Source organism: Conger conger, chromosome 9, assembly GCF_963514075.1.
Source record: "Conger conger chromosome 9, fConCon1.1, whole genome shotgun sequence".
NCBI classification, from domain to species: Eukaryota; Metazoa; Chordata; class Actinopteri; order Anguilliformes; family Congridae; genus Conger; species Conger conger.
In genome coordinates, this window is record NC_083768.1 from 50,110,506 (window position 1) to 50,123,325 (window position 12,820).

The window sequence follows — 12,820 nt, forward strand, 5'->3', positions numbered from 1 at the left end:
TAACACTTTAAAGCAAGTTACAGCACACTGCAACCATGATATTCATGCTTAAGCATTTCATTGAAAAAAAAATAAAAGGATTAAAGCTTTGTAGAGCTGTTAATCCTCTGGGGAAGTCACAAAACTGCAAATGTTCTCAAATTTGGAATTTCTAAACATTTCTTCTTCCTCTTGAGTGAACTGCTGGGCCACACACATCTACACCAAGTAGCTGCAGCTGAGGAATGTGTACTCCATCAACCCACTCACCCATGAGCCAGTGCTTGTCAATACAGTGTAAGAGCAGAGATCAGAAGATCTGTATCCCTCATGGGACCATAATGGTGGCCTGCATTTTGGGAAGCTTGAGGTAACACTTTCAGTTTGTCGTTTTGCTTAATAACCTTGTGATTCTGCAAAAAAACATAAATGTGGGGATCGTCACCCTCCTTTGTGTTAAAGCATAATTATAACAGTATGTCCAAATTAATAAATATTCTTTCCCATTTTGTTGCATCCTATTTGCAGATCTTTCAAGACTACATTTTATATGGGTGGATATATATTTGCTTGTTTTACTAATTATATTTATGTCACAAGGAACAGCATTGGCTTTAAAAGACCTATAAGAAATTGAGCATAGTGCAATAAAAAGTTTTGTCCTTTGGGTGGCACTGTTGGTCTAGCACTGAATGATGTAGCAAATCAGGATGTTAGCCACCAAGCTAACCATCTCTCATAGTGTACCTTGCCTGTGATTATTCTAATTCAGGGCACATTATCCTCTTCACCTGATAGAGTATTTTTGGGAAAGCTGTCATACAATTCCGTAAACTACCTTTAAAAACACTTGCTGTTTAGATGATAGTTGTTTTAGATTCAGATTAGCCATTAAACAAGCCTAGTCAATGAGTTGAATAATTTAGCTGTGTATGGTGTAAACAAATAGCAATTTGAATGTAGCACAAGTTCAAATGAATATACCAAGCTATACTAGCTGTCAGATGTCAGATGATCATTTCAACATAGATATAAGTTCCTTCTTAGTATATTTTAATGGGAAAACACAGGTTGCCTCATCTGTATCTGCTACAGGGGGACTGACAGAATCTTCACAATGTCTACAGGCACCAGCCTCTTTCCACTGCGCCTCAGGCATATGCAAATCCTCTTCCAAAATGCTGTGGGAGACCACCGCTCTCATCTTCTGGCACCTGTCACCTCCATAATGGCAGTAATGTCAACACACTGGACTGCCGCTCACTTATTGCTCCTCCATGTTGCGTCTCCATTACACCTCCCCCTGTTCATTCATCATACTCACTCTCCGGTTACCTATTACAGGGGCCTCCCCTCTGTCAGACACTGCTGCTTCGTTGTCATCTCTCTGCTTATTATTTGCTAGTCCTGTACTTTCAGTTCGTCCATCGCAAGTGCTTATCCTTTATCCATTATAGCTACTTCCTTTTCATCTCTAGCAGCACCGCCCTCATAATTCACTGCTGCTATTTGTCCCTTTATAGTCCTCACCTTGATGTCAGCCATAGTTTCTTCAGTTTCTAGGTTTCTCAGAACTCACACTTTTTCACATTTATATGCCGATGGGGTCTCTTGGTCATTGACAAATCAGCCCTCTCCATTTCTTCCAGTGTCTATATCTCTGGCTGATGCTGTGGCCTCTTCATCAGTGACAGGAGCTGCCATTGGTTCTTCTGCACAAACCACTTTAATAGCTGAAGCAGTTCTCACCAGGTTCAGGATAGTGTCGCAGGGCTAATACAAAGGCATTACATTAATAGCACTTCCCGTACAGACACCGGGACTGAGAGCAACACAGCCCTTCCACCAAATCACTTAGTGCTTCTGTTTTCCAGCAGATTTTAAGTGTTCTCCAGTAAATGCATAATAAAATAAAGCTACTAAAAATATACTGACTGAAAATAATTTAGAGGTATAATTCCCACTTACAAGTTTGTCATTCATATACCCTTTAAGCAAAAAGCAACAAAAGTGTATTTTATATGGTAAGGTAACGCCACCACAGCTAGAGATATGCAAAGCTGTAGATTGACTGGTTTGACTTGCATAACTTTCTTATCTGGAAGTATTAGTCCACACATGTTTGCTAAAGCAATATTTACATCCACATCTGAATACTTAAAGCTTTTCCTCCGGTAACCATATTACATAAGTTTGTTGCAGATGATTATATGCTATGTCGTAATAAAGATAGCCACTGTTTTTGTTTTGTTTGAGATTATGTCATACTGTAGGTTTCATCAGTTCAGCAAAAGTACGCAACAGTGTAGACCGCTACGTTCACTATTGTCCTACAACCAGTCGTGCAACTTCAAGAGATTATACAGGCTGACCAGATCGTAATCCTAAATTTAAAAAACTTGAAAAATATATATATATATCACTAATATGTCCACTGCTCTAGCTGTTCTTGTTTGTATTGCACCAATATCCCCATACTGCCACTTGTTCCTGAAGTGCAAAAAAACACAGATTTAGTAGGAATACCTCATCAGACTGCGCAAAACGTTTCCAGATATTTTTTGTAAGATTGTATCATTACCTATCATGGCAAATATGCCACTATAACTGTAGGCTATAACTTTGCAAGCAAGCATTTTACTCAGTTTAAATACAGAAAACCATCAAATTGTATAATTGTTTTCTTTGTTGAAGGGAAAGGCTATATCCCGATGTCCACTAGATGGCAGTCATAAATGCAACCTTTTCATCTCCCTCAACTGGCTGTCTCCACGATCAATGGAATATTTTTTTAAATTACATCACGTCATTTTACTGACGCTTTTATCCAAAGTAACTTACAGTTGATTTGGACTAAGCAGGAGACAATCCACCCCTGGAGCAATGCCGGGTTAAGGGCCTTGCTCAAGGGCCCAACAGCTTTCATTCACTTTCTCATGGGGTGAATGGACTATGTTGCACAAATGAAGACACGGTATTGTAATGTAAATTGGTGAGGTAGGAATTACACCAAGCACACGTTAAAATACAGAAGGAGTTTTGAAATTGTGTTCAAATAAGTGACAAAGAACATACAGTGTGGTCCATAGTTGAAGCTAATAAAATACAGTGACTGAAACTGTGTATTGTGTGGTAAAATAATAATATTCTGGCATATTACATAGTGATATTATGCAGTGCTATGTGATTAATATCATTCTGTGTGTAAATGAGAGTATTTCTACGATGATCCCCTTTACAATGAATATACAGCATATGTAATGTGTTGACAATATGGTTAAGTATATGCACGTTGGTTTGGGTTAACAGTTCATACCTGGTGGAATACGATAGTTCAGTATTACATCTGATCACCCCTATCGTGTGAATGACTATGGTAATGTACTATACACCAAAGAAAGCAATAAAGAAAAAAAAAACATTTGTGACGTTAATTTTAACTGTTTAACCAATTATTTGGTTAGGGTTGGTTATGTTTCCAGAATATAGTAAATATGACCATTCACAGAATATTGTTATGACAGTAAAATGTGCAATAGGTAAATTTGGACTTCTAACGGTCAAGAAAGGAATTGCAGCAACAAATACCCTCAAACCTCAACATTGTTTATTCCTCCCCCTGAACGCGCTGACAGTGAACACCCCCCCATGCCATTGGCTGTGGCAATTAAAACCAATTTTCAGGCAATAAACTTGAATTATTACTGGTGAATATATCCTGCCATCACAACCCCCCCCCCCCCCCCCCTTTTTTTTCGGAGGACATCTTTATTTTTTCATTTCAAGTGCAAATACATTAAATTAGGTGAAGCTGCTCTGTACCCACCCAGTTTGAGTTTTGGATTGGTTTTATTACTGAGAGATCTCCAAGTAGGCAGGAGATACTGGAATGCCGCAGCTCAAAATAAGATAAATTATTTTGATGACTTCTTACCGGAAAGGGATCGGAAGGGATTCTATCCCTTTCCGGTAAGAATGATTTAACACAAAGATCTTACCTATTGTACCTATAATACTATGTTAGTTCATGGCCACCCTCACTTGGACCAGCCTGGATATCCTTCAGCAGAGCTCCACACAGCAAATCACTGTTCTGCTCTTTCATCAGAACAGAGAAACATACTTCTGACTGGGGGCCTCTATAAATGGTGTTGCTCAGATGGTTAGTGCACCTATTCACGACCATTTCAACCTTATTGGCTCGTTTTCATTTCATTTTTATTGAGCGTTTATTTCACCTCAGTGAGATTTAAATCTCCTTTACAAGAAAGCCGAGCCAATATAATGTCAGGGAGGAATACATAAAGTATTAAATCACTCAAATACCATTAAGTTGACAATATTATTTTTATTTATGACAAATTCATCTACAGATTAGAAGACTGAAGACTACGACTATGCTAACTGTACACAGTAACTTGTATGGCTTGTTACAAAGTAGAAATGTTATGGTGGGCAAGATGATATTTACGTAGTTTATCTCAAATGCACTGCCACAAATGGTTGCAACAGGTACTGCTACATATACATCCAATACGCGGTACACAATATCACACTTAATGACTAGACCATATGATGAGAACTGCAAATCGTCAAGTGATAACATAACATGGCCATTGCTCAAAACCCTATTGCTTCAGCAGTCTTCTGAATGTAACATCTAGTGGTATAAACAATCTCAAGGAAACAGAAAATGATATATGTTGGTCTAATGCAACGCTACTCAACTCCATGTCCTGCTGGCCGCAGTGTCTGCAGGCATTTGCTTCAGCCATGTGCTACACCACCTGCTTTCAATTATCTGAAACAAGCAGGTAAATAATGAGTGAAATCAGGTGGTGTAGCGCATGGTAGGAGCAAATTCCGGCATACACTGCGGCCTGCAGAACGTGGAGTTGAGTAGCACTGGTTTAACAACCATGTTTCACAGTAAACATCAAGTGCAGTTCCAAGAGCCTGATTTTTTTTTTTACAAAAAAAGCTACAACTATGACCACAGGTTCCTGACTAACACTGCTCTCTGAAAGCACCCACATCTAGTTATTGTTCAGCACCCACCATGAAGCTGCAAAAAAAAGAAATGTGTGTTAAAAAACATGGTAACGTCTCACTTGGGTTTTGTGGAGGCGCACACATTTTCTTGTTAAGTGCTTCACAGTACTGCATGAAACCGTTCATAATGCTATTAACACCACTTAGTGTCATTTAAGGTTGTTCAAGAGCATTGTTCGGCAATCGTTATCACTCATATTCTAGGTTGTGAAGCACGGAATTATTCCAAGCAACCTGTCACACTGCAATCAGCACTTCTGAAATATCATGAGCAATTATGAAATCATTATTGTGGGATGATTATTTAGAGAAGTATTTATACATGCTCTACATTTTCTCTGCCACTCATACATTCATTTTTTAAATCAGCCCTCTTTGAAATCAAAGTTAATAGCACTTATATGCTTGATGCTTCTGTTAACACTGAGTGCCAGGGGGGTATTTTTATATGTGCCCTGCTGTGAAAAAGTGCTTTGAATTTTAGCATTCCGCTACACTAATGAAATGGAAAACTACTGTAAACTTTGAATTAAATGCTGACTGTCAGCATTTAACTAACTGACTAACTTTCTGGAAAATTCACGAGATTAAATGATACATAGGGTATTTACATCCATATCCGGTGATTCCTTGTGGGAATTATACATAGTACCTACATTTTCAGAGACCAAAAGTAAAAGTAAGACAGTTGGGTACTCAGCTGTTTCTGATTAGGTGAATGCATTCACTTCCTTAGTGCGTGTATAAGAAAGCTTTCAGTATCTCATCTTGATTCTTTGATTTAATTTGCAGTCTGTTATTGGTGTTTGTCAATATGAGTACCAGAGTTGAATTAAGGAAGCCTTTATGGGGCCGAGAAAAAATAAAAATAAACAACCAGAGACATAGGACAAGCAATAGGTTTATCAAATGAAATGTTTGGAACATCATTAAGAAGAAAGAGGGCACTGGTGAGCTCAATAATTGGAAAGCAGGTTACAGAAGCATCTGCTCAAGTTCAAATACCTCCAAAGGCATAAGACGGTGCTTCATCCCACAACAAGGCCATGATCCCAAACATAAACCAGTGCTCTCTTTTCTCTTAATGATGTTCCAAACAGTTTGTTTCGGTAAGCATATTGTTTGACCTATGTCTCAAACTCTTTTTTCCTTATTTTTCAGGCTCATAATGACTTCCTTGACTGTCACTGGAACAACTATAACACAATCAAAACCAAAGACAAAAAAACTTCCAAAGACAATCAAAAAGCCTAGAATCAAGACTGGATACTGAAAGCTTTCTTGTGTCGGCACTAAGGAGCAATTGAATACCCCTGACCAGTCAGAAGCAGCTAAGTAGCCAATGTCCAGTTACTTATGGTCCCCTAAAATGCAGGGAATACATATAAATAGGCTGTAATTCACACACAGATCACCCAATATGAATGTAAATGCCCTCAAGTTAGAGCTGACAGTCTGCACTCATACTCATACTCAATGTTTCATTTCAAATTCCAATGTGCTGCAATATAGACTCTAAACAACAACAACTGCCACTGTCCAAATACTTATAGACTGCACTGTAGTTTTGGTTTCATTCTACATCCTCAGAAAAAGTTAGCACAGTAGTGTATATGTTGTAAATTTACTGCAACACATAAATGCAATTTTATTTCATTAACTAATCAGTACAGGTATTCAAAAAGGAATTGGTTTTCAAAACTCAATCACAAATTTAAAACCAGCAGATACTTGAATAGATTAAGTTGACCTCATCAACTGGTTCGGTTTTCTCAAACCATTTGAGTGGAGTGAATTTGTATTACAGTGTGGGTTTCCCTTGATTGAGACAGGGATTGGAGTGTCATACCGCACCTGGGACCAGCATTGTGGTCATGATCTCTGGCGTCTCCAGAAAATCAACATTGCCTCTCTGGAAGGTTTTGCTGTAGTTTGTCTGAAGATGACTAAAAAAAAAAAAAAAAAAAACTGATACAAAAAACGATTCTATTCATTTTATGGGTAAGTGACAGATTTCTGCTTTACTATTCCTGGTTCCTGGTGGTACAACACAGTTAAACCATTTCATATGTGCATATATAGTCGGTATTTGGTGGAAAAATAATTGAATGAAAAATGTATTCAAACTCTATTACCTATTCTGATCACAAGCAATGCAAGCAGACTTTGTCATGTAATTGGCAAACATACGTACTTCTTCCACACATTGCTGTGCTCCCAGAACTCATACAGTATGAAGCGGGATTCAGTGGAGAGCTTCTGCACAGCAACACTGCCAATAGTAAAGCAATGTGTTACATTTGTTAAGCATTAGCAGCACATACACTGGCTAGGGTGGGTGTTCCAACCAACTGCTATGTAGTTTCCTTAGTATTATTACATTACATGACAGTTATATGTATAATTACATTACATTATTAGCATTTGGCAGACGCTCTTATCCAGAGCGACGTACAGTTGATTAGACTAAGCAGGAGACAATCCTCCCCTGGAGCAATGCAGGGTTAAGGGCCTTGCTCAAGGGCCCAACGGCTGTGCGGATATTATTGTGGCTACACCGGGATTAGAACCACCGACCTTTCGTGTCCCAGTCATGTACCTTAACCACTACGCTACAGGCCGCCCCGTATAACTACAACAGAAATAAGCAATATCTTTCAATAATTTCAGAGATTAAACTTTTGACAAATATACACTCAGTGAGCAATTAATTAGGTAAACCTTTACACCAGCTTGTTAATGCAAATGCAAATATTTAATATTTAATATTTCATATTTAAAACGTAAGCTTTTTTTCACACTGAATGATGCCGTATTGCCATCCTGAAATTGCTGTGTGTAATTAACATGATCAAACTATGCTCTATAAAATAGACTTTGGTTGAATGTCTCATGAGACAAGATTGTATTCCTATATTGAATCAGATGGCCTCTATGGCCCTATGCATTTGGGAATATGATAGGATAAGCTGTATTGGATAACATGTTGCTAACCTGGATATTGAAACTGATAACATTTTTAACCTTTTTCGAAAATCTTTTTATTTCTACTCCTTTCAGTATTTTGTTAATATTATATCTGCCTATACTCCTTGAAAGTGAAATTCAAAGTAAAATTCTAAACAGATTCTTCACACAGCATGTTTCTTGTGCTCACCAGATCACGATTAAAAAAAAAAAGAAGCTTTTTATGAAAATCAAGGTACAGTTGAAAATTTTACTCAAGCTTTTTGGTCTGGTCACACCTTGCACAGGCTCACATCTTGTCAAAATAAATCTAGTGAATGAACAGGTACCGAGACAAAGTGGGAGAAGCTCTGGTGCACTTACACCAGAACAGACCAGGGTGGTCAATGGTGCAATAATTAATGCCTATCACATAGCAGACCTGAGTTCAAATAGCATTGTTTTGCATTCAAATACTTTTCCATGCTCTATTGATCTTGAGCCTGCAAGGAGGAACACATGAGCAGGGTTACACTGTTGGGATAATGTCGCGTCTGTTCCGATTCACCAGACAAACTTAGTCAAATGCAGAAAACTATTTGAATCCAAAACAAATACTATTTTAACCAGGTCTGTCAAATACTACACAGTTTCCCTTTGCCTTGCCACTTTTGTGTGGTGGCAATGCGAATTCATAAAAGTACACTGCACAGGCTGGTGTCTGAACTCACTGCAGGCAGCCGGTCTGGGTGTTGGAGCACTCAATGTACTGCCGGAGAGCCAGGCGGAACTCCCCCAGCTCCTCCTCCAGCACGGAGAGCTGCCGCTGCACTATCAGGATGTGCTGGCCGGGGAGGGAAGAGGGCACGGGACAAACAGGGAGGGAAATCAGCTGAAAAGGTTTCCTCATGGGAAAATATACATATATGTTTCTTATATTTTTTTTAAATATGAAAAGTGCAGATTGTTAATATTTTAGTGCTGATTTCTTTTTTTTGTTTGTTATTTTGTGGTCATGGGAATTGTTTTATGATCAATTCCCATGTGCTGCTGAGGAAACACTGTCACAACCCTGCCCCCTGGTGACAGGAATGAGAAGGGCACACCCTCTTCATAGCCTCAGACCGTGATTCCGAGGGAATCAGGGACAGTCAAATGCGGTAATACTCGCCACCGAGGCCTTCCCCCCACCCTCGGAGCAACGGCCCAATTATTGCCGCTCCCTCATGCGCTGGCCATACTCGGACCTGGCAGGCCCGGGGGCAAACCCCAGTTCTCGGTGGGCAGCTGCATCAAACCACAGTCCAAAGCCTTAGCTGACACATATTGCAAAATACATTTCACATATACATTTTTTCTGTGAGGGCTTGGGACTGTACGAGCGGTCAGGCCGTGTAAACGCTGTGCGTAGCACCAGGTCACGGGAGTCCGCTGCACGTGTAAGTGAAGGCATGGTGATAGGTCATATATATCACACCCTGACACTGAGCACTGTGACATAAGTCCCAGAGAACCAGAGAACAGGAAGTGAAAGTTCTGTCCCGGGGGACACCACTGGCCTCTCCACGTCTACAGAACACGTGATGTAAGCGCTCAAAGCAGTCCTGTCATGTGACACTGATATAATCGCGATTTGTTAATACAAAACAGACGTTGGGCTTTGCACAAACTGCAGTGCAATTTGTCCTAAATTACGAGTAAAGAATTGTAGATATATATTTTTTAACCTCATTTCAGTGACCGTCACATTGATAATGCTGCATCAGTAATAAAAATGTAATGCTCAATAAAATTTTTTATTTTGGCTTGCAATTGTATTGCTTCTGTGCCTGTGTGCTGGAGTATTTGTAATTAAATATAATGATATATTAATCACATTGCCCTGCTTATTTTTATTGAGCTGTTGCTTTGATTATGTTTGCCTGTCATTATTTGGTGGAAGACTCTATGAAGAAATTTCACTGTTGGAGATGTGTTACTGTTGCAGTGACTAGGGTTTGCGATGAGCCATTTGCGATGGTGGGTTTGTGATGTAGTGCTTGTGATAATGCGTTTCTCGCTCTGTTCTATCCTGACTGTGAATCAGAGCCAGTCTCAAATGCCACTTTCATTTGTTTCTGCAGGCATGAAATAAAGCAATTACTTGCCTTGTAAATGAATTCCTTCCCGTTCTTGTTTCTGCTTTCCTCCCTTTCTCCCTCACCCCCAACAACTATGCCCAACACCAATAACAACATTCCCCCTTTTTTAAGAAAAAGCCACACATTGTTCATTATTCTTGCTCCAAGCCTGGAACAGAATTACATGGACTTAATGTTTTAATACTCATGTTTTCTAGAATTTTTCTCATCATTCTGACAGTCGCCCTGCGATGGACTGGCGATATTTTTAACTGTGATTCTATACTTTGACTTCTAAATTAGGTCTACTCCACATATGAAGATCAGGGCCCAGTACAAAACTTTTAAAATAGATTATATTTATCCAGATTTTTTAATCACTTCATCTTGTAGGTTTTGACCTGGTTTTTCAAATAATTTTCAGATCAGAGCCTTCTCAGAGGTTTGCATAGTAGTCCTATTCAACTGCATTAGAGCACAATACATTGGCCAAAGTCAGTCTAATTTCATAATTCAACCCAGATGGCATCCGTAGCAGTGACACTTTCCGTTTGTCGTCCAAAGACTAATAAATTCCAAACACAAGCATTTTTAGTTTTACGAGCATAATGTTTTTACTGACCAAAAGGCCATAAAATAATGATTCACTAGAGCCTCATTGACCATCCAACTGGTCCATCTGGATACTGGCGTAACATTTTCTGGGGAAGAACCGCGAAGTTCTTGTTTTTCAGCTGCCTATTAGGCAATTATTTTAGAATCGATGACAGAATATATTTTTAAATATCCCAATGCACCTACACATTTATAAGGCTTGCTTGTTTTATTTAGACCACTTTTGGTGTGCAATGTGCAATCATTAGATAAACTAATTTATTAAAGATGTGCCATGTTGTCTACATGTCCCTACATCGGAATCCATCCTGAATCCATCCTTCCACTGGAATCAAGATTATCTATACCAAATCTCTAATTTACAAAATCGTTTTTAAGATCAGGATCACAGCTTCTAATTTTTAAAAACCCAATTTTGCGATTTAATTCTATCCGATTGCTGAAAAAAGTATATTTTAAATTTATTTTAAAATACTATCTTATTTTTATAAAAATATTTTAGTACAGTACAATAGTAAAACATCTGGTTCTTGAGAATACTAATGTACCCTACAGGGGGGAATTCATTGCTGGGTCATAAGCGGTTATAGCATTCTCTATTGTGGAAAACTATTCTAGGGTGAGTACTGTAGTAAAAATGTGTTTGTATTAGTTACTGCTTTGGTGGTGCCCTCCAGGACTTCTTCTTCAACAGGTTCAAGTCGTAGCTCCTGTGAAAAATTATGATTTATGTCATGACAAATGAATGCCTGGGAAATATAAAGCAATGCATGTCATTAGGAAAAACAACACAATCTATGCACCTTGTATACCTGTGTATCTGAATGAGAGAGAGAGATAGAGAAATAGATAAAGAGAATGCAAAAGAGATGAGTAGGATAACTGGCAGGAAAATAACACGTAGTATAAAAGGTTCACTAGCTCTCCAAAAAGTATATTAACCAGCTACTTGCATGAATTTGAAATGCATTGCTTAGTACCTAGTGTAAGTTCTGCCCATTGATATTTGTTGGATATTTTAGCTGTGAACACCTGTTCTGTCTGTTCTCATTAGCAAGGTTATATGAAAATAATGCACACCCACGTGACATGTCTTGGCCAATCATAATGCCGTATTTGCCCTTGGTGTTCAGTTATTTTTCAGCGCCATCGTATAAGGGTAGGATAACTGGCAAGAAAAGGACACCTAGTATAACTTTAAAAATAGACCGCTGTTCCTCAGACTGACCAACTGAGGAACAGAATTTTCTATTTTCTATTCTATCCAATGGTCCAAATACACCATCATTACCCAGTGAGAGTCTGAGAAGGGGGGTGAGAGACAGACAGAGATAGAGAGAGGATGATAGAGATGGGTAGGATAACTGGCAGGGAAATGGACATCTACAATAGTCAGTTCTGCCCACACACTGGTCTGCAATCTCAAGTAGTTTGCACTACTTAAGATGAGAGCAGGGGACATCAGATGATGGCTCTAGAAGCAGGCAAGCAGAGCATGCCAAATATTTAATTTGAAATATAACTGTAGATACATTTTAATAAGTAATCAACGCACTGGACCACACAGTAAAATGTCCAGTCTTCAACTCACATAGGCACCATAAATACTGTAACAGTTGATTTAACACTGAATATTTTACTGTGCATAAGTCACTCATTTATTCAAAAATAAATCTGAATATAATCTTCTTTTCATACTGTAGAGGTCTTTGTACCTTCTTTTCTAAGCGGTCTATCAGTTTCTGGAGTCTGTTGATCTGGGTCATCCATTGACTGTCGTCTTCATAAAGACCTGCCAAAAGAAATATGTCAGAGGAAAAACATCTGCCTCATTTATGCCACATGAGGAGGCATTTTTGTTTCCACTAGCTCACCTCCAATATATGGCTACTCAAACAAACAGGAACAGAAACAGAAACAAAACACCGATGTGTAGACATTAAAATGTAATGTGAATATAACAGACTCTTCTGCAAAACTAAAAAGGTCTGCTGGGTCCACTCCCACCGTGTAATTATGGTGTGGTTGCGGAGACAAGCAACGTTACAGCAGCAGACTATTTGGGCAAAATATTTTATCCTGTTTTACCTAAAAATATATCACTAAAA

General features: G+C 38.7%; 1 protein-coding gene across 1 annotated transcript in view; it reads right to left on the reverse strand.

Annotated features, from left to right (window-relative positions):
• Positions 1-4,307: 4,307 nt before the first annotated feature.
• Positions 4,308-12,820, reverse strand: part of necab1 (N-terminal EF-hand calcium binding protein 1) — a 38,867-nt gene continuing 30,354 nt past the window's right edge. The window contains exons 8-13 of the mRNA XM_061255184.1: positions 12,428-12,504; positions 11,369-11,422; positions 8,709-8,821; positions 7,226-7,303; positions 6,886-6,977; positions 4,308-5,044 (exon numbers count right to left, since the gene is read on the reverse strand). Of these exons, the coding sequence (XP_061111168.1) occupies positions 5,016-5,044; positions 6,886-6,977; positions 7,226-7,303; positions 8,709-8,821; positions 11,369-11,422; positions 12,428-12,504 (443 nt within the window). The 3' untranslated portion in view covers positions 4,308-5,015. The remainder of the gene's footprint in view (positions 5,045-6,885; positions 6,978-7,225; positions 7,304-8,708; positions 8,822-11,368; positions 11,423-12,427; positions 12,505-12,820) is intronic.